We start from the raw sequence: 22524 nt of genomic DNA on the forward strand, positions 1-22524 counted from the left end.
CCTATCTGGAACTTTGGACAAATCAAACCAAAACTAAAAACAAACTGGCCAGCTATCTGGCTCTAAACAATGAATATAAACCGGCAGAGTATCTCTTTACTGTCAGAGATCCAAAGCAGAGACAGATTCTGACCAAATACAGACTCACTTCCTCTTAAAAGGTGACAAATATAATAATGTCAGTGGAATACTTTAAGAAAATTGATTTGTTAATCCCAAACTTCACAGAACTAGGTGACATCAAAAAGCAACAGATTCTATTAGGAGAGGGATGTGCAGCTAACTTAGCTGCACAATATGTGACTGCATAGCAGATTAAAAGTTTAAATGCATTAAATTGATCATATCAAATTACCTCAATTTTTGTAAGAGGAAGGAGCAGGTTTACACTCACTTCCAGCTTTCAGAATAAAATCAGTGTTAATATTAAATAACAGAATCTAACTTATGTTAAAATCATTTTACCGGGGGCACCAGGAGAAAATCTTGATAGACATTTTAATAATGAATGAATGAATGAATTAATATCATTAATTAAATCAATTTAGTCTCTGAAGTTGCTACAGAATTCTTGTCTCAGGACAGTGACCGGAACATTTAATACAAACGAACAATAGCCAAAGTTTTATAAATGTTTATTTAACTAACTACTTGCACACAACAAATAACTACTAGACTACACAAACAAACTAATAATTACTAGACACACAAATAAACAAAGAATAAATGCATGAATGAATGATATGATCACAGCGATGAATAATTAATAAATGGATGAATGAATGACCGTTTGACACCAGATGATGCAGTGAATGGTTAACTTTACAAGCGGTATTAACTTGTGTAAACACAGGAAACCACTACGTGGACAAGCTTTAATAGTTAGGCTACCAATTAGTGCGCATGCGCCAACGTGCATGCTGCCTGTTGCCGTAGCTCCGTCTCGTCGTCTTACCTTTTCCAACTTTTAGCTTTATTTTTTCTTCCAAACTTGAGTAACTTGTGTGTAAGAATAATTTAAACTACGCTCTTTACGAAAATGAGAGTAGAAAGTGTTTTAGTACTTTTTTTGGCCGTGGAACTTCTTCTCCTGCTGCTACTCGGTCAGGGCACCGCTGCAGATCAGCTGTTTGGCTGCATTGTTTACACCAGGGAACAGCTGATCGCGCTGAAGCCGAGCGGCATGGCGCCCAGGACAACCGATGTCCACACTGAGATCTGAAGGAGCACACACCGAGGATGCAGAGGTGGAACGAAGCAGCGAGGGAAGAGAGAGGGGTCCAGACAAAAGAGACTTAAGAACAAGAGATTTAAGCTGTGTCTGCCTTCTCTCGTCATGGGCAACGTGAGATTGCTGGCGAATAAAATGGACGAGCTAATGGCATTAGCCCAGAGTCAGACGGAGTTGCGTGAGTGTAGTTTGATGTGAGATATGGCTACACCAGGATATCCCGGATCATAACGTTTCCATCGACGGCTTTCAGACTGTTCGGGCCGACAGGGATCACACTGGGAGCGGTAAGCAGAAAGGCGGCGGGCTTGCTGTTCTGGTTAACAACAGATGGTGTAACACTGGTCACATTACTATCAAGCAGAGTATCTGTAGCCCGTACGTTGAACTGTTAGCTGTGTGACTCCGGCCATATTATCTGCCATGTGAATTCTCACATGCCATTGTTGTGGCATGTGAGAATGCCACCCCAAGGACATCCTGAATGCCAAGAGGAGGGCCTTTACTGATGGTAATAGGGAGGAGTTGAGGGCTATCCAGGCCGACCTGAAGGTGAAGATCAGGGAGGCCAAGGATAAGTACAGGAGGAAGCTGGAGTGGAAACTCCAGCAGAACAACATGAGAGAGGTCTGGAGCGGCATGAAGAGCATCACTGGCTTCAGACCGACTGGCAGCAGAGGAGTTGAAGGCAGCTTGGACAGGGCCAATAAACTTAATCTGTTCTTTTACAGATTCGACACACCGGCTCCTGCTCATCCCCCCTCTAACCCAGCTGCTGTTGGCCCTCAAGCTCCTCTGAGTACTCTGCTTCCCCCTCCCCATCAGGCTAACGGCCCTCTTCACACTAATGACTCCCCCCCTCCACCGTCTGTAACCTCTGCTGTATGCCTGACTGCTGACCAGGTGAGAGGACAGCTGATGAAACTCCACTCAAACAAGGCTGCAGGCCCTGATGGAGTTAGCCCCGGGGTGCTAAAAGCCTGTGCCCCCCAGCTATGTGGAGTCCTTCAACATGTCTTCAACCTGAGCCTGAGTCTTCAAAGGGTCCCTGTTCTGTGGAAGATATCTTGCCTCTTCCTGTGCCGAAGATGCCATGTCCCAGTGGCTCCAAGTACTACAGACCGGTGGCACTGACCGCCCACATAAAGAGTTTGATGGCCACAGGCAGGATTGACTTCCTGTGGCGCTCTGTGGTGCTTTTTGGGGGGATGAGTCTCCCGCTGAAGGTACTCCTTTGTTTGACCAGCACGTCATGGAGTGGGTGGGAGACACTGTCCAAGATGGCATGTAGTTTGGCCAGCATCCTCCTCTCTGACACCACCGCCAGAGAGTCCAGCTCCACCCCCACAATGTCACTGGCCTTACGGATCAGTTTGTTGAGTCTGTTGGCGTCCGCTACCTTCAACCTGCTGCCCCAGCCTGCAACAGTATACAGGATAGCACTGGCCACCACAGACTCATAAAACATCCTCAGCATTGTCCGGCAGATGTTGAAGGACCTCAGCCTCCTCAGGAAATAGAGTCGGCTCTGGCCCTTCCTGTAAAGAGCTTGAGTGTTTTTAGCCCAGTCCTGTTTATTGTCCATGTGTACTCCCAGGTACTTGTAATCCTCTACAATGTCCACACTGACTCCCTGGATAAAAACCGGGGTCACTGGTGCCTTGGCCCTCCGTAGGTCTACAACTAGCTCCTTAGACTTTGTCGCATTGAGCTGCAGATGGTTCAGCTCACACCATGAGACAAAGTTCCCCACCACAGCCCTGTACTCAGTCTCATCCTCACCGCTGATACATCCCACCACAGCAGAGTCATCAGATAACGTCTGAAGGTGGCAGGACTCTGTGTGGTGGCTGAAGTCCGTGGTGTAGATGGTGAAGAGGAAGGGAGAGAGGACAGTCCCCTGAGGGGCCCCGGTGTTGCTGACCACGCTGTCCGACACACAGTGCTGCAGACGTACGAGCTGTGGTCTGCCAGTCACGTAGTCCACAATCCAGGACACGAGGGGGGCATCCACCTGCATCGCTGCCAGCTTCTCACCCAGCAGGGCTGACCAGATGGTGTTGAAAGCACTGGAGAAGTCAAAAAACATGTCCAGGTGGGTGTGGATGCGGTTCAACAGGAAGATGATTGCATCCTCAACTCCCAGCCGGGGCTGGTAGGCAAACTGAAAGGGGTCCAGGAGGGGTCTGACCATCGGCTGCAGCTGTTCCAGCACCAGTCTCTCTGCATTTCTCCAACATGTTCTGTGTGCTTTTGGTCCCTCCCTGGGTCAGTTGAAGCCTTTTAGGCCTTAGGATTCAGTCAGGCGTTGTTGTTTACTGGGGAAAGCTTATCTGTTCTCTGGACAGGCCTGGTTTATGTCTTAGAGGCCAGCTTTCAGAAAAGTCTAATTCTTTTCATTAACAAAGAACAGAAGAATACTTCGCACATCTATTTCTTGAGACTGGTGCGTAGGAGAGGGACAAGTCAATCCATAGTTGCAAATAAACTCCTGCACACTGGTCTAACTTGCAAATAGTACATTTATTTGTGACGTTTCGGTGCTAGACCTTCATCAGACAAATGGTTTGTAACAAAGAGAAGCCATGTATGGTTACACATACATTTTGGTTGTATATACGGTTTTGATGTTATATACTGTATTTTATCTATGTTGTGTTATTGCTAATATTACTGTTTTTGTGAATATGTTTTCTAATATTACTATTTTTGTTTATTTGTTGTTGTTTTTTATTACTGGTTAGTGTATTGTCCAAATACTTTGTAATTTGTACTTGGATGCTTTGGCAAAATTGTTTTTCAAAACGTTCATGCCAATGAATTGAATTGATTTGAGAATAAAGCAGTGTAAAAGTAAAGAACAGGAGAGAGGAAACCAGAGAAAGTTGGCTGATAAGAGGAGATGAATAGATAGAGGGGAAGGAAGACAGTGAGACGACACACATTCTGAATGGCTAGTGGTACACCACCACTGTTGGTTTTCAAGGATTGTGTGTGTGTTTGTGTGTGTGTGTGTGTGTGTGTATAAGTGAGTCCATCTGTGCTAGCCACAGTACAGTGATGGTTTGGCAATGAAGAGGAGGCAGCTGGCTGAACTGAACTTGGGTGGGACCCAGCAGCACTGCCAAAGGACAGATGGGAAGTGTGTGTAACTGTGTATAAAGCACATACTGTATGTGAATAAGAGTGTGCTGGTAGTTCTGGTGCTGTATTTTATGTGTATGTGTGTGTTTTGGTGGGGCTGGTCACTGGGAGAGTGTAAGTGGGGGAAGTTTTCTGTCAGGGTTCAGCAGGGGGAAGTCTGCTCTGACAGTCCTTCCTGCTGGAGGAAATTTGACTAGATGGGAGCTTCAGGGGCCCAGTTAGCCTGGGGAAACCACCAGCACCCATCAGCTCACACTCATTCCAAACAAAACTTGAGAAAAACCACTGAAGTTCCATGTATTCTTCATTGGGATGGTGTGTCCGCAATACCTGGCAATGTTGCTTCTAAGGAAGATTATCTGAGAGAAACAGCTAAGGCCAAAGATAACAGGAGAGCTAATAACCTAAATTCTCAGATAATGGTCGGGGCCTTCATTTACCTCAACTAAAGAGAAACCAGGCCTTTATTTGAGACATGTATTATTAGACTAGAAAATTACAAATTGTCTGAAGAAAATATATACGTTTCCACTTCTGTTCAATAATTGTTGTTAAATGTTTGTTTTTAACAGTTTCTTTACAGTTTTCTTTTGATACTTTGGAGCTTTTGGTACATCTTTCTATAGCAGTAAGCACTGAAAGAATCTGAGGTGGCAGTTAAGATGGAATTGCTGAAAGAAATTTAAGTTTCAGTCTATGTGGAAGTGCTACATGAAGCTGTGCTACATGAAGTATCACCTTAAGTGTAAGCAGCAAGTGAAGTTAAAGTGGAAACAGACAACTTTTTGCTTTAACTTAGTATATACTCAGGCAGATTCCTTCCTGAGGGCAGGGCTTATGTAACACAGAATAGCTTAAATTTCTAGTTCCCGTCCCATTTTTCACAATTGAGAATGACTTCCGGATGGGAGCCGAAACATCTTGATTCTGAAAACAGTGTCCAGATGACTACGACTGAAACCTTTTCTACGATAGAACACTCCTGGATGAATGAGGGACTACACCGTACCACTTGGAAACACTAGCGGGGGAAAATTGAAAAGTTGTCCGTTTTCACTTTAAAACAGACAAGTTGGTGTGCAAGTACTGTAAGAGTTGAGGTGTTTGTTGAAGTGTAAGCATAAAGAGTACTGAACACCCAGGCCCACCTTAAGCGCTTTTTCCCTTAGCCCATTTTTTTCTCTAGTACACTTGTCCACTGATTACTTTTTTATGGTGCAAATAGCCAAAAAAGTGGCCCACTGATGCTCTCCTGTCGCAAGACCCTAGCCTTGCAGGTCATAATGGTCCCTCATTTCCCAATCCCCCAGCAGGACAGCGTCCCTGCCTTTCCTGTGGAGGTGGCATTAGTCCCAACCCTAGTGGCAGTGCAAGCCCCACCCCCAGTGGGCAATGCGTCACCAAAATGTCTGGAAAGCTGCCAAGGTACTTTATCAATTTACAACACAAGGCTGTATGATGAAATAAACGTTTGTATTCCCTTCATTCTACACACATAGAACATACGAGTAAATTTAATTTCAAATTCAAATAGGGTGACATAAAAGATAAAACAATATATACAGTTATTTATATACATATATATAGCCTACACATAAACACCCAGGAAATAATTCTGCAGCGCATTTTTTGAATTTCCATCTGATGGAATGTAAACAGCAGAAAGAGATAGTGCTGATAATATGGTTTCCATGTTCACATGAAAAGTTCGCCAATTGTGAGACGGTGTCCACTGTCAACACTGCCTGTGTTTGAGCACCAAGCATCATCGATGTAAACACAAAGTTTCTCCTTTCATCTTGCCGGAGTCTTGTGCTCTGTCAGCTCGGAACACTGTCCGCCCGCTGAGTACTTGATCCGGGATGTTGTTGGAGCAGTTCTCTGTAAAGATGTGGGCACAACGGTCTCTGATTCCCGCTTGGCCTGCCTGAGTCCCATTTCGTCCAGACCGGACATTAGCCAGGAGCAGCCTTAAGTCCACGCTGGGCCAGCATGGCTCCTGTCCCGGCTCTCTTTCATCTCCTCCTGGACGATCACAGCAGCTGCCGTGGTGCCTGCCTGGTCCGGTTGATCTGGATCAAGGTCTGCTGCTCTTTAATCCAAACCCTGGCTTCCTTTTCCGATGACAATGATGATGTATTACTGTCATAGGTAATACGTGTAGGATTATGATGATTTCCATAAATTGCACTACTTTATATTCATTGCACTACTGTTCTGCCCAGTCCAATTCATTATTGTACATATCCATCAGTATACTTCTGTTTATATTAATGCCATCTGTATATAATGTCCATAGTACCACTTGTAAAATATTTTCATAATACTGCTCTATCCTGCATTTAAGCACACACTTTATATCCTGCACTTGCTTATTACACTTCTGATTAGACCTAAACTGCATTCCATTGCCTTGTACTTGTACATGTGTAATGACAATAAAGTTGAATCTAATCTAATCTAATCTAACGATGATGATGATCAATTTTTCCACAGAAAACTGATGCCCCCTCCTAAACAGCCTGCCTCTGACTCTGACAAGCTCTGTGAGAATTCAAAGATAAACTCTCCCCATACATCCTGTCTTACTCTCCTGTTGGGTCATAAAACAACCCCTGACGCAAGATATGATCCGCCTTCCAAGACAGACCGATTCAAGCCAAGTGGCACCGCGGGATCCACAATGCCACAAGAGGAATCACTAGTCGAACTGTGCATGGGACTGCACGTCCAAACATGCACAGCTGCACATAAGAGAATCAACTGCGCCTGCCCTCCTCCCTTCCAGCGCAACTTGTCCCCTGGCTATTTGAACCACCATAGGTTACTAACAAGTAATTTAGTGTGACGTCAGGAATAGAATCTCTCTTCAATATAATCATGATATGGAATCGTAAAATATTTCACAAGTGCTTCCAAAAACTTCTCTCAGTTGCTGAACGGCACATACAGGGGGATTTTCACTGGTCAATGCCAAAATGATCCATTTATGGTCATTCATTCGTTAATTATTCATTGCGATATTCATCTTTACTCACGGATGCATTTATCCATTCATTTGTGTGTCAAGTTGTTTGTGTGTTGTTAGTTCTGTGTGTAATAAATGTTTTACGTATAAGTCGTTGCCCTTCATTTTCTGTAACATACTTTCAGTCACTTTACATATCAGTTCCTTGTTTTACCTCTTACTACCTGATTTCAGGTTAATTCCCTCACAAAGCTAATTTGTGCATTATCTCTTATCCAGCATTAAATTGCTGCTGCTTCGTATTCACTACATGTTAATACAGAATGCAGGCAGCAACACGTAGATTTCCTACATGCGTGTTTCAGCAAAAAACCCGAAAATAAAAGTAACAGATGAAAAACAAGAATGTAGCTAGCAGAGTTTGAAGGAGCTACAGGCCGCATGCACAGCCGTTGCCATAGTCAACATCTTCTGATCCAGTTGATTTGGACAATTTAGGCTTAGCTATTTATATCAAATCCAATCAGACATCATTCAATGATGTTTCAGCAAAGCCGAAAAATATAACAGATTAAAACAAAAATGTAGTGAAGTTTGAAAGAGCTAGCAGCTGCTGCATCTACATGTGCAGCCATTGCCATGTAGCAACCTTTCATGATGCGACCCGGCCCTTTTAAGGCATCTATCTCCATCAAACAGGTACATGCTGCTTCATTAGTGCAAAATTAGGAAAGGAAACTGCTTTTTAATAATATTTGACAAATGAAGATAGTGAAGTAGTGATAGATGCATGGCTGGTATGGAGTGTTTCATTTTCTGTGAAGTATTGTTGTATTTTGATGCTTGTTTGCCCTATAATAAATGTATTGACATAATTTACCACTTTTCTGTCTGTTATTTGCAAACTATTACAGTAAGCTAGACCTTGACTGTAAGCATATGATTTGAAGTTTATGTGGGGTCTGATTGAATACATTTCATATGTGAGTACACTATAGAAACAATACCTTCAGCTTAATGTGTACATACCAAAACTCCAACACTTACCCACACAGCCTTGGCCATCCTGGGACTCCTGGTAGCCCTGGTCACAGAGGCATCGGAAGGAACCCAGTCTGTTCTCACAGAAGCCATGAGGGCCGCACATTGTCTCATTTAGCCCACACTCATCAATATCTAGAGAACAAGCAAACAAAGCCAAGAAATGTCAAATGCTTTTTCCTTTTGTGATTTGTTCCATCCTTTCCATTCTAACACTCATTACAAGCCTCTGTATTATATGTTTCTCTAACATCTTATTTTATTGTTGATGATTTCATTATAAATTGCACTGTGGTATGAACATCTGCTAAATAAAAATATGCTGATTGTTTGCAGACTGAAAGACATACACACACACACACACACACACAGCAATACACACAACTTCTGCTGTGTTTTCCTTTCTTTCCTTCCAAACTGATTAAGGAAGTGACATGAAAGGTGAAAATTGATTGCAGTGGATCAAACACAGTACTGACAACTGCGATTGTAGCAGCTGGTGTAAAAAGTTGTAAAAAAGACCAGCATTAACTGTTCTCATAAAGGTAGACACTCAGACACACTCACACACTCACACTTTAGTCGGATCCCCCTGCATAAATCATGAGGCAGAGAGCAACAAATATCCCTCCTTGTCTAGACAGCCAGCTCAGAGGCTTCCGTCTGTTTCTTTTCCTCTCATTTTTTTCCTTTTCTCTTTGTATTTTCTAAGGCAGGAAAGGGCATTAAAAAAGCTCTGGCACAGAGGCCAAGACTCCTGCCATGGTGGAGAGTATAGGAGCAGCATATATGTTTAAAGAAATGGGAGATTTTTTTCATATCTTTCTTTCTTGTTTTCAAATTCATAACAGAAGTTATCTCATTGTACTTTTCCTATAGAGCAGGACCTAGACCATACTCTTTATAATGGTATTTACAAAGACCCAACAATTCCCACCAAGAGCAAGCACTTGGCGATGGAAGTAAGAAAAAGCTTCCTTTTAAGAGGGAGAAACCTCGAGCAGAACCAGACTCAGGGTGGTCGCTGCTGGTTGGGTTGAGAGAGGGAGAGAGAGAGAGAGAGAAAGAGAGAGAGAGCAGGAGGTAAAGAGCATACAGTAGCACAATGCAAATTCCACATAGATTTACTATTATTATTAATAAAATAATAATAGTAATAATAATGACAGGAATAACATAATTTTCAGCGGCTGTGGCTTAATAGTAGAGCGGGTCGTCCACCAATCGGAAGGTCGATCCCGGCTTCCCCCAGCCTACATGTTGAAGTGTCCTTGGGCAAGACACTGAACCCCAAATTGCTCCCGAGGGCTGTGCCTTCAGTGTGTGAGTGTGTGTGAATGATTAGTTTCCTTGGACTGATGAGCAGTTAGCATCTGTCATCAGTGGGTGAATGTGATATGTGATATGATATGTAGTGTGTGAAGCGCTTTGAAAGGCACTATATAAGTACAGTCCATTTACGATTTAATAATAATAAGACTAATAATAATTGTAGTAGTAGTTGTCGAGCAGGAACATGAGAGCAAATGGGATCCAAATCTTAAACTCCATTCTACTTTTGGAGACTCTAGGAACCACAAGTAACCCTGTATTCTGGGAGCGCAGTGTTTTAGTGGGGTAATAGGGTTCTATGAGCTCCATTAAGAACTTTGAAGGTGAGGAGAAGGATTTTAAATTCTATTCTGGATTTTACAGGGAGCCACTGCAGAGAAGCTAATATTGGAGAAAAACTCTCTTTTTGTAGTTCTTGTCAGTACACGTGCTGCAGCATTCTGGATCAACTGGAGAGTCTTTAGGGACTTATTCTGGCAGCCTGATAATAAGGAATTGCAATAATCCAGCCTAAAAGTAACAAATGCATGGACTAGTTTTTCGGCATCATTTTGAGATAGGATAGGCCTGATTTTTGCAATGTTACGTAGGTGAAAAAACTGAGTCCTTGAAGTTTGTTTCATGTGGGAGTTAAAGGACATATCCTCATCAAACATAACTCCGAGATTCCATATGGTGGTGCTGGAGGCCAGGACAATGCCATCTAGAGTAATTTTAGATAACGTGTCTCTGTCATAGTTTGATGTTTTGTCCTGTTTCCTGTTTTATTTTGTAGTGTGCTCCTCTCCTTGTGTGTCTCTTGGTTTACTTCCTGTCCCTGTTTGCTTTCCCTCCAGTTTTGAGTATTGGCCCCACCTTGATTGTTTGCATCTGTGTCTCGTTGTCTCCCTTGCCCTTAGTGTATTTAGTCCGGGTCTTTTCCTTTGTTCATTGTCGGGTCGTTGTTCCTGTCATGTGCATGTTTAATTGTATCATTGTACCTATGTCAAGCTGCCAGGCAGTTGTTTCTAGTGAGTTCTGTTGGAATTATTCCTTGTCTCCCTTGGACCTTGTCTGGATTCTGGACTTTGAACTTTGCCTGCTCCCTGTCGGATTTGTTTAGCCTTGTTGGACTTATTTCTTGGTTTCGACCACTGCCAGCCTGTAACCCGTTTTCTATTACCTGGACCTGTATCTGCCTACCTGCCTGTCTGTCTGTCTGTCTGTCTGTGAGCTACATCACCAAATAAATAACTGAAGTCATCCGGCTACTTCATCCACATACCGCTTCCTGGTCTTCTGCATTTGGGTCCTCATACTGTGCTACATACGACAGAAAATGGACCCAGCAGACACCATGTCCAACGAGCTGGACGAACTGGTCTTGGGCCTTTGGAGCTTGCAGGAGTTTTGGAGGACAGCCAGCAGTGAACAGTCCAGGCAGCCAGCCATAGCTGGTGCGCTTTTTGCTGTGTCCTCCAAACCCTGGCTGAGGGACTCTGTTCCTGAGTGGACCAAGGACTTTTTGACTGCTCCCCGTCCCCAGCCTGACTCCCGGCCTGCTAGCAACCAGCCTGACTCCCTGCCTACTAGCCCTTTATCAGTCAGGCTCGGTTAAGTGAGCCTGCAATCTGCCTGTCCCGAACTGGTCGCAGCTCCGAACCCATACCTGGGCACCTGCCTGGCTCTTGGGAGTCCTCACAGTCATCAGACTGCACCCCGGCCTGCCAGTCATCAGCCTGCACTCCAGCCTGCTAGTCCCCAGCTAATATCCGTGCATGCTTACCTCCTGCGTGCTAGTCTCCAGTCAGCATCTTAGTCTGCAAACCAGGTGGTACCTCAGTCCGTTGCTGTCCTGGCGCATTCTGAGAAACCCCCCAGGAGGAAGCGTGGCTCCCACCGATGCTCGTCTGCACCGCTGCCCAGCTGCTCGTCTGCACCGCTGCCCTGCGCCCCAGAGCCGTCGCTGCCCAGCGCCCCAGAACCCCAGTCCATGCGCCGCGGCAGCCCCCAGTCCCTGCGCCGTGGCGGCCCCCTGTTCTAGGACTCTCTGCTGGATTGCAGCAGCCCCCTGTTCCAGGACTCTCTGCTGGATCGCAGCAGCCCCCTGTTCCAGGACTCTCTGCTGGATCTCTCCTTTCCCGGCTGGATCGCAGTAGCACCAATCCCTTGTCGCTGCTGGATCACAACCGCCTCCTTTCCCGGCTGCATCACAGCACCAATCCCTTGTTGCTGCTGGATCGCAACCGCCTCCTTTCCCGGTTGGATCGCAGTGCACCGCTGAACTCTCTGCTGGGTCGCAGCAGCAGCAGCACCCTCCTTCTCTGCTGGCGTGGCAGGCTCCATGTTCCCGGGCATCACTGGTTCTGCCAGCTCCTCTACCAGTCTCCCCGTCACCTGCTTCCTGTCCTGCTGTCCTGTCGCCGGGCCCTGATTTGGTTCGCCGGCCTCCAGAAGGGATCCGCCTTCGCCGCCGGTCCAGTCCCCCGGGCCTTCCACCCAAGGTGCCCAGCTCCGCACACATCCAGCCCCCGGGCCGTCTGCCCAAGGTTCCCAGCTCTGCACACGTCCAGCCCCCAGGCCGTCCGCCCGAAGTCCCTAACCCTTTTCCTAGTTCTCAGTACACGTGCCGCAGCATTCTGGATCAACTGGAGAGTCTTAAGGGACTTATTCTGGCAGCCTGATAATAAGGAATTGCAATAATAAGTAACAAATGCATGCACTAGTTTTTTGGCAACATTTTGAGACAGGATGTGCCTGATTTTTGCAATGTTATGTAGGTGAAAGAAGGCAGTCCTTGAGTTTGTTTCTTGTGGCAGTTAAAGGATGAATCCTGATCAAAGATAACTCTGAGGTTCCTTATGCTGCTGCTGGAGGCCAGGGCAATGCCATCTAGAGTAACTATATTTTTAGATAATGTGCCTCGGAGGTGTTTGGGGCCAAGTACAATAACTTCAGTTTTGTCTAAGTTTAACATCAGAAAATTGCAGGTCATCCAGGTTTTTGTCCTTAAGGGATGCTTGAAGTTTAGCTAACTGGTTAGTTTCATCTGGCTTGATCTATAGATATAATTGGGTATCATCCGCATAACAATGAAAGTTTATGGAGTGTTTCCTAATAATATTGCCTAGAGGAAGCATATATAAGGTGAATAGAATTGGTCCAATCACAGAACCTTGTGGAACTCCATGACTAACTTTGGCGTGCACGGAGGACTCACCGTTAACATGTACAAACTGAGATTGAACTGATAGATCGGATTTAAACCAGCTTAGTGTGGCTCCTTTAATGCCAATTACATGTTCCAGTCTCTGTAATAGGATGTGATGGTCAATGGTGTCGAACGCAGCACTAAGATCTAACAAGACAAGTACAGAGACAAGTCCATTGTCTGATGCAATTAAAAGGTCATTTGTAATTTTCACCAGTGCTGTCTCTGTGCTATGATGCACTCTAAATCCTGACTGAAAATCCTCAAATAAACAATTGTTATTTAGAAAGTCACACAACTAACTGGCGACTGCTTTCTCAAGGACCTTAGAGAGAAAGGGAAGGTTAGATATAGGTCTATAGTTGGCTAAAACCCCTGGATCAAGAGTGGGCTTTTTAAGAAGCAGTTTAATTACAGCTACTTTAAAGGATTTGGTAATTGGGTATCATCTGCATAACAATAAAGGTTTATGGAGTGTTTCCTAATAATATTGCCTAAAGGAAGCTAAGGTGAATTGAATTGGTCCAGGCACAGAACTTTGCGGAACTCTGTGACTAACTTTGGCGTGCTAACTTTGATTGATCTGATAGATTAGCTTAGTGGCTCGATAGAGCTGTGACTCTCTGTCAGCCTGGCTACAATGCTGAAAAGAAACCTGGGGTTGTTCTTATTTTCCTCTATTAATGATGAGTAATAGGCTGCTCTGGCATTACGGACGGCTTTCCTATGTGTTTTAAGACTATCTTGCCAGACTAAACCAGATTCTTCCAGATTGGTCGAACACCATTTCCTTTCAAATTTTCACAATGTTTGCTTTCATTTGCGGGTTTGGGGGGTTATACCATGGAATTAACCTTCTTTGTTTTATTATCTTCTTTAAGTTATTAAATAATGGTCCGATAAAAAAGGATTCTGTGGAAAGACTGTTAAATGTTCATTTTCAATGCCATATACCAGAACAAGGTCGAAGGTGTGGTTAAAACAGTAAGTGGGTTTATGTACACTCTGACAGAAGCCAACTGAAACTAATCATGAGATAAACGCAGTACTAAGGCTATCATTATCGACGTCCACATGAATATTAAAATCACCTACAACAATTACTTTATCTGTACTAAACTTGATAAGTTCCTTTCTCATTTCTGCATTTCCTAAGAGTCTACAGCCACGCCAAGGGCTCTGTGAAGCTTAGCCACAGTGCAGTGCTTTGAGCTAAATGTTAACACAACATGCTGATGTTTAGCAGGTATCATTTTTACAATATTCACCATCTTAGATGAAACTAATCAGTTAGCTAAACTTCAAGCATGCCTTAAGCACATAAAAACCTGGATGACCTGCAATTTTCTGATAAAACTGTTATTATATATGAAAAAGTTATTGTACTTGGCCCCAAAGACCTCCCGACCTCCCACAAACTTCAAGGACTGCCTTTTTTTCACCTACGCAACTGTTGGGCCTCACCACGGGTGGAGAACTAAGACAGGCATACTTGGGGAAAGTAAAGCATTCACTAAGAGGCTTAAATGGAAAACAAAAGACAAACAGTGAAACGATGCCAATCTCCACCAGCCATTAATTCACACTTAGACGTAAAATTTTAGCTTGAATCCAAACACTGGATTTCTATTGGACGAGCTGCGCAGCACAGTGCAGGAGACCCTGGCACACAGCTATGACGTCATCACCTCCATAAAGCTGAGCGCGTCAAACCAGCTCGTCATCTTTCCATTGTAACCTTGGTTGCTTCAGGTGCTTCACGTGAACTTCAACTCCCTAAGAAAAGTCTCAACTTGCTGGACAAGCAACAGACTGCTTTGTGTTTGCTGAATGCACTTTTGGATCCTGATCGTTATCTCCCACAACAGGTTTTACCGCTTCTTCACAGAGAGAAAGACCACCGCTGAGCCTCGCTCACTCCCCACTGAAAGTTGACTACTGCTCCCTCTGCTGCCACTCGAAGGAACAGTTTCGCAGTTGAACCCGCCGACAGCACAGACAGTATCCAGTATCTGTTGCGATCAGTACTGTCAGTATCCAAGCCTGAGAGGATTTCACCGGATAGCTCCAAACGGATAGCTCCAAATGGACTGTCGTATTAAATCACTACCAAGAGCAATCTCAAGTAAGAGGCTTGTGTCTGGGCAGAGATAAGTTTTGTAACTGTGTGTTATTTCATCTAAGCTTCATTGTTGTGAATTGTGCTTTGCTTATTTTGGAAAGTAATGGACCGCCGTGTCCTGTTTTGCTGTGTGATGTTGTGTTTAGCACGTTCCATTGTGTATCGGTACCACACCGCTGAGCCGTTTAACTGTGTTAGTTTGTAGCCACAGTGGAAGCTAATAACTGTGCTTTATCAGACCAAAGTTGAGTAACACGGCTGTTGAACGAAAGTTTGTTGTCAGTTTACTGTTTGATAAAGGGACAGCTATTGTGCTTTGCCACAGCATTTGAGATTTCTCATTTGAGGACTCTTTCCCCTCCAGTAACCCACACACCTTTACACGTATATATACACACGTACGCATCACACATCTCAAACGACCCAGATAGCATGGTAGCATAACATAGCTATGCTTCATGCTGTCAGGGAGTGTGTTAACAATGCTATCATGCTATCTTGAGGACAAATAGTGTGTCCTCCATTTCGGCTCTCCCCATTGTTTGAGTTTCACGGTCTGCCCACCATTTTCGATCTGTGTGTGGCGACCACCCACGTGGTCCCGTCTGCCACCCTCCTCGCACCCCCTTCTCTATTGTCCCACACACATACACAGACACACACATTCACCCCTTATATGCTTGCTGATTGTTGTATGCTTATGGTGCTTAGAATTGACGATGGTGGTTGTGGGCTAAAGTTATTGATTGTTTATCAATATTAATAATTGTATTAATATTCATACATATCTTTGATATTTTTGCTAATAACCAAACCTGCTCTACCCGAATCCCAAAAGCTACATTGCAAAAATCAGGCACATCCTGGCTCAAAATGATGCATAAAAACTAGTCCATGCATTTGTTACTTATTACTCATTATTATCAGGCTGCCCGAATAAGTCCCTTAACTGACAAGAACTATATGTGGAATTTACATTGTCCTACTGTATGATATCTCTCTCTCTCTCTCTCTCTCTCTCTCTCTCTCTCTCGTTCAATTCCATTCAAAGGCTTTATTTGCATGAAAGTTTTAAAAAACAATTTTGCCAAAGCATCCAAGTACAAATCGATCAAATATTTGGACAATATACAAACCAGTAATAAAAATAAAAGATAAAAACAAATACACAAATAGTAATATTGGGGGAAAAAACACAATAACAGTGATATTAGCAATAACACAACATCGATAAAATACAATATATAACATCAAAACATTATATAAAACTAAAATGTATGTGTATCTGTAACTTTGTCTGTGTATATATATGTAACTTTGTGTGTATGTGTGTTTGTGTATGTATGTAAGATAGGCTATGTCATGATAATTATTTGTCATGTTCAGTGATTAATTATGTGTCCCTCAGTTTGTGACATGCAGTCACATACTGTGCAGCTAAGTTACCTGCACGTCCCTCTCCTAATAGAATCTGTTGCTTTTTAATGTCATTTAGCTCTGTGACATTTGGGATTAACAAATCAAATTACTATAAGTATTCCACTTTGATATTATTGTATTTGTCACATTTTAAGAGGAAGTGCATCTGTGACACAGACTATTTTCTCTCTTGGTAGCCAGGACGTCTTGTGTCGTCCTTTCTCTATGACTAGACTATGGTCACTGAGTCTATATTTGGTCAGGATTTGTCTCTGCTTTGGATCTCTGACAGTAAATAAATACTCTTCCAGTTTATAGTCATGGTTTAGGACCAGATAACAATTAAGTTTGTTTTGAGTTTTGGTTTGACTTGTCCAATGTTCCAGATAGGCATATTTTGTTAATTTCATAATTTCGTTTACTCTGATTAGTGGTTGGAAAGCAGTGCTGGTCCGCAACAGTATTGGGTGTTATTTGATCAGTAAGTCTCAGGACCAGCTGACAGAAGGGACTCTTTTTCGGGTTCAGTTCTTGGGTTTGTAGTGCCTGAAATCTCAGTGTGTCTTTGGGGCTCAATTTGAAATGTAACCAAAATTTAAGTGTTCTTTTTTTAATGTTAATAATCAATGAGTAACGGCCTAATTCTGCCCTACATGCATTGGTTGGTGTTTTTCTTTGGATTTCTTTCTTTTCTGTGGATCCACAGAATTCAACATGCAGGGCCTCTATGGGATGCTTGTCCCATCTAGTGTAGTCCTGATGACTAAGTGGACCCCAGACTTCACTACCATAGAGGGCGATTTGTTGGATTACACTGTCAAATATTTTAGTCCAAATTCTAATTGGTATGTCTATTTTGTAAAATGTTCTTCTAATTGCATAAAATACTCTATATGCTTTTTGTTTCGATACATTCACTGCCAAACCAAAGTTACCTGAGGCACTGATTTTGAGACCCAGGTAATCATAATTACTCTTGCTGAGTCTTATAAATATTTAGGAATTTGGCAGACTATCATTCAAGATTCACATTCAACATTTGACTCAAAATTTAAACATCACACTAGGTTGCTTGTATAGCATTAAAGGATGTCTCCTTCCAACCGTAAAACTATTGTGCAGTCAACCTTCATGACTGTCCTTGACTATGGAGATATTCTGTATTGTCATGCTGCCCAGGTCATCAGCATAGAGCAGGAATTTAACCTTATTGTTAAGGGTTAGGCCAGGGATTCCAGATTGCTCCATCCATACTGCTAGGTCATTAATGTAGATAAGTAGATAGTTAAATAGAGTTGGAGACAAGCTGTTGCCCTGAAAGACGCCTCTTCCTTGAATGAAGAGATCTGTAGTTCAGTTAAATTTTCAATCCACATTCATTACTGACATACATTAACTTAATTATGTCATAAAGGTTACCCCCTACACCGATTTGGAGAATTTTATAAAATAATCCCTCTTGCCAAATAGATTCAAAAGCCTTTTTAAAGTCAATGTCAAAAGTGCGGTGATTTGGTAAAAGGCCAATTTGCCCTTTACTCAGGACGTTGTGTTCCATAAGGAAGGCCAGCATCCGAGCATTGATAATGCTACAAAAAACCTTCCCCAGATTGCTGCTCACACAGATGCCTCGGCAGTTTATCTCCACTTTTATGTATTGGGGAAATAAGCCCCCAGCTCCAGATGTCAGGAAAGCGACAATGAGACACTTGAAGCAGGGCCTGTCCACGATTTGAGTTTGTCTATGCTGTTTATTAACTCTTTCATTGTAATTAGATAATCAAGGGGGTTCTGATTATTTTTGATTGTTGATTCAAGGATCCTCTCCCTTGGCCTGTGTGGTGTGTGTTGCTGTCCACGGCTGGGCTGTGGTGGTCCTGTGGTGGGGTGTGGGACTGGAGGCTCTCTGTCAGCTGTTGTCCATCTCAGGTCCTCAGCAAACATCCAGACAGGGTCCCAATCCAGGTGGACGTGGTCATACAGGTGCTCATCTGTCAAAGTGGGGTGTTGGGTGATGTTGACCTTATTTAGTGCTGCACACTTTGAGGCACCAGAACTTCCCCACACTGTGACGAGGGAACAGCTTTCTGTGCTCCAGGAATCTGCCATTGGAGTCAGTGAGGATTGTAGTTTTAGGGTGCCGGTGACAAAGTGGTCCCTGTTCCTCTGTGATTGGCTCTAATCTGGTTGGGCAAGGGGCCATGTCTAAGGCTGGACTTTGAGGGTGCTGCTCTGTTGCTTCCATCCTAAGCAGCTTCTCCTCCAGATTGATAAGAAGTGTATCTCTCTGCTCCATCTCCTTTCTCATCTGACATCATTCATGTCTGAGAGTTTCATTTGTCCAATGAAGCTTTCTTCTTTCTTTCTTCTTCTTTGTTCTTTAAACAGTTTCATTTCATCTTTTAGCTGTTGAATTGTGTCAGACCCAGACACTTCAAGGAGGGAGAGACACTCCTGAATGTGCTGCACTGACACTGGTGTCCTGGGTGTGTGAGGGCTGCTGAAGCGGGCTGGTGGAGGAGTGCTGGAGGCATGTGGACATGGGAGGTTGGAGCAGTAGTGCTGGGAGCTAAAGGCCGGTGTTTGAGTCTGAAAGAGCTGTAGGTGCTGTTGCTAAAGGCACAGAGGCCTTTTTACCCATCAGCGAGAGTTTTCAGTCTGCTGAAGTCTCTTTCAAACTCTTCCAGTTTTGTCTGTGACCCTTGAACCATCCCTGTGCTTGTTGATTAAAGTGATGTTGAATTTTGGTACAGTATCTGCATATAGCTGTCGGATGGATTTGTTGCCATTCATTTTAAGGTCATTATATTGCTCACGGAAAGTTTAATGCCAAGATTCTGGGTGCTCCGGGAAAAACAGGTCTGTTATTATTGCTCTGTCACCTTGCCTTTTAAAGTCTGCTCTCTGAGTGTTTCAGGGTGGTCTCTGAGCAGCTTGCTTCTGTATTTCTTCCTCCTTGCTTCACTGGTCATCTCTGGGTAGTGGACCAGATTATCTTGACTCCATCCATTTGGTTGTAGTTGTTTTGGGTCCATTTTCCAACACAAAATACTGTTGTGTTGTCCACTTTCTTTATATAAAGAGCTAAGCCGTTATATTTATACATGGATGTTCTAGAAGTCAGTTTTTCTTTGAATAAAAATGTCCCTACCCCTCAGGAGTGTTCTGTAGGTAATCCGTATTCTTGTTTCTTTCCTTTTCTTATCTTTGTTGTTGATTTCCTCCTCCTTTTGCTGTCCTTTTTAGTAGTTTTGTCCTGGTCTAGGTCTGAGATTCCATGGTAGTAATCAGCTGCTGAAAGTAGTCCCCAACCAGTTGCTGAAAATAGTCCCCAACAAATGCACTATTTCCTCCTGTTTGAGTGATGTTTATTAAAAACTACAGTGTCCGGCTGTTTTACGAAATTCATGAGCCTTTAAAAAAAATAAAATGATATATCTGTGACCAGACGGTGTAGTCCCTCATTTGTCCAGGAGTGTTCTATCGTAGAAAAGGTTTCAGTCGTAGTCATCTGGACACTGTTTTCAGAATCAAGATGTTTCGGTTCCCATCCGGAAGTCATTCTCAATTGTGAAAAATGGCTTCTAGCTGAGATAGGTGAGACCAAACAGCCACTTCACAAAAGGCTTTATCAGCACAGATGACACGCTAACTCAGGATTGCAGAGCGCCGTGCATTTGCATCTAAAAGCTACAAACCACACATTTGAAGACAGTGAGGTGAAGATTCTAAGTAGAGAGAGGTGTTGGTTTGAAAGAGGAGTCAAAGAAGCCATTTTTGTGAAAAAAGAGAACCCCTCTTTGAACAGAAATGGTGGTCTGAGATTCAATCTGCCCAACGATTACCACAGTGTATTACCACCTTGGTCAAGCCAATCATATGCTAATCAGGTACTTAACAGTGATGAGGGAGGTGCAGCCAGAAAACAATAGGCCTGATTACTCGGCCATCATGGAAACAATTAGGTCAGTTTCAGGTGAAACTAGGCAGAGTAATCAACAGAGACTCCTTCCTGAGGGCAGGGCTTAAGTAACACAGAGTAGTATTTTTCACAATTGAGAATGACTTCCGGATGGGAGCCGAAACGTCTTGATTCTGAAAACAGTGTCCAGATGATTACGACTGAAACCTTTTCTACGATATCTGTGACCAGCTTCTTAAGATTTGCCTCAGTAAAAGCCAAAGGGCTTGCAGCTGAGTGCCACAGACAGTACATAGTAAGTACTGAGAGACTAAAACATTGGGTTTGATCTTTTCATGGAATTTGTTGAAAATAAGAAAAATATAGAATTCCATCAGCCCTATCCTTTAAAGGTACAACAGACAACCTGTGTAGTATTGATCACTAGTTAAGAAAAGGTCAGCGTCAGCATACTGATAATTTCACAACCCTAAACATGGACCATTAAATGAAGGGGATTTATCTAAATATGCTCATATATGATTTTTGAAGGAAATTAAGAATCATGTTCGTCATATGTATTTTTCAAAAACAAGTTCTATTGAATGAAACCCCAACCTTGTGTGTGTGTGTGTGTGTGTGTGTGTGTGTGTTTCTTTTCTATGTAGTCACATCTTACCATCACAGGAGGGCATGTCGAGGTTGGCAGTGAATCCACTCTCACACACACACACATAGGATCCCTCTGTGTTGAGACACTCGCCATGGGGGGAACAGAGCTCTGGTTCATCCACACACTCATCAACATCTGGGAGGACAAAGACAGAAATCCACTGAGGTGTGTGTATGTGTGTGTTCATCCATCCAAGCAAGCACCACACACACTGTGTCACTGTAACACGTGAAAGTCTAAATCTTGGATCAGAAACACGTCTGGTGGTGAGAGGATGTAACCCTGCTTCAGTGATCACCTCTGCAGCTGGTGCCGTTGATCTGTCGGTATCCCCTGGGGCAGGTACAGGTGTAGGAGCCCATGTTGTTAACACACTCCCCGACAGCCTCACAGGGCCTGGCGTCTTCTAAACACTCATCCACATCTGGAACATAGACAAGTCCTATGAGAGGAGGTTTTTTAGGTTGAAACATTCATTTACAGAAATAATGAAAATCTTTAAGAGAAGGGTGTCACAGATTATGTTGACAAATTAAATCTGGAAAAATAGTTACTAGTAGCACCAAATTATGCAAATGTATTCATGGGTAAATTGGAGCTGGATTACATATTTAAAAATTCTAAGTACATTAATGACTGTAAGTGATACACTGATTTATTTTTCCTTTGGGGTTGTTATGTAACAAAAATTTTGGGATTCTAAATCTTTTCATTTTTTGTTTACCTTTAATGGGTTACGCTATATCTCAATGATCTGTTTTTCTATGAGTGACAACAACAGTTTTGCACATGTTGCAATCTTGTGTAAAACACATTTGGTTACAACAAAGTTACCAGTTTGCACACTCAAGAGCATCTGCGTGAAATGTCTGTGCATTAACAAATCATTTAATCAGTTTAAATAGAGTATACTAGACTGAAGGGCAATAATGTCCATCCATGATTTATATAAAAATAATAAGCAAAAGATGCAAAACCGTTTCATTTTCAAAAAACACCATATTTTTTTCTCATACTGCACATTGCTGCAGCACCTCTTTTCACCCTGTGTCTTGAACATTCCAGTTTTGCTAGTGAGGCATCTCACTTCTATTCGATCTTTGTTAGGTGTTGCACGTGCGCAGTACCTAGGTAAGCACTATTAGCTAATCAGAAGCAGAGTAGGGCGGGTCCTGACGAGCAAGATAGAGTGATCCAAAACAAAGCCGCTTCAGCCGATAACTATGGCTTCGGTTCCTGGACATGTTCGAGACGGAGTCTGATACCGAAACACAGGCAGAACAACACAAACCAGCTCCAGTTCAGGAGCAGTGTTTAATGTGGGAGAGGGTAACTCCCTTTGGGGTGGACTTTGGGCATTGATATTTGGATTCTCACGATATGTATATAAACAAAAAACTAACCTGCAAGACAAATGATAAGCAACAATGGAAAATGAACAGGATAATGTGAATATGTTAGCTTCTTCAATAAAAAATATTGCTAACTGCATTATCACACAAT

General features: G+C 43.1%; 1 protein-coding gene across 10 annotated transcripts in view; it reads right to left on the reverse strand.

Moving 5' to 3' along the window:
* ltbp1 (latent transforming growth factor beta binding protein 1) overlaps positions 1-22524 on the reverse strand; it is a 208993-nt gene that overhangs the window by 31101 nt on the left and 155368 nt on the right. For all 10 annotated transcript variants that reach the window (XM_044215118.1, XM_044215115.1, XM_044215114.1 and 7 more), the window contains 3 exons: positions 21320-21445; positions 21028-21156; positions 8391-8519 (listed from right to left, as the gene is read on the reverse strand). In XM_044215118.1, coding sequence (XP_044071053.1) covers positions 8391-8519; positions 21028-21156; positions 21320-21445 — 384 coding nt within the window. The remainder of the gene's footprint in view (positions 1-8390; positions 8520-21027; positions 21157-21319; positions 21446-22524) is intronic.

The sequence above is a fragment of the Siniperca chuatsi genome, linkage group LG11 (genome assembly GCF_020085105.1).
Source record: "Siniperca chuatsi isolate FFG_IHB_CAS linkage group LG11, ASM2008510v1, whole genome shotgun sequence".
NCBI lineage: Eukaryota > Metazoa > Chordata > Actinopteri > Centrarchiformes > Sinipercidae > Siniperca > Siniperca chuatsi.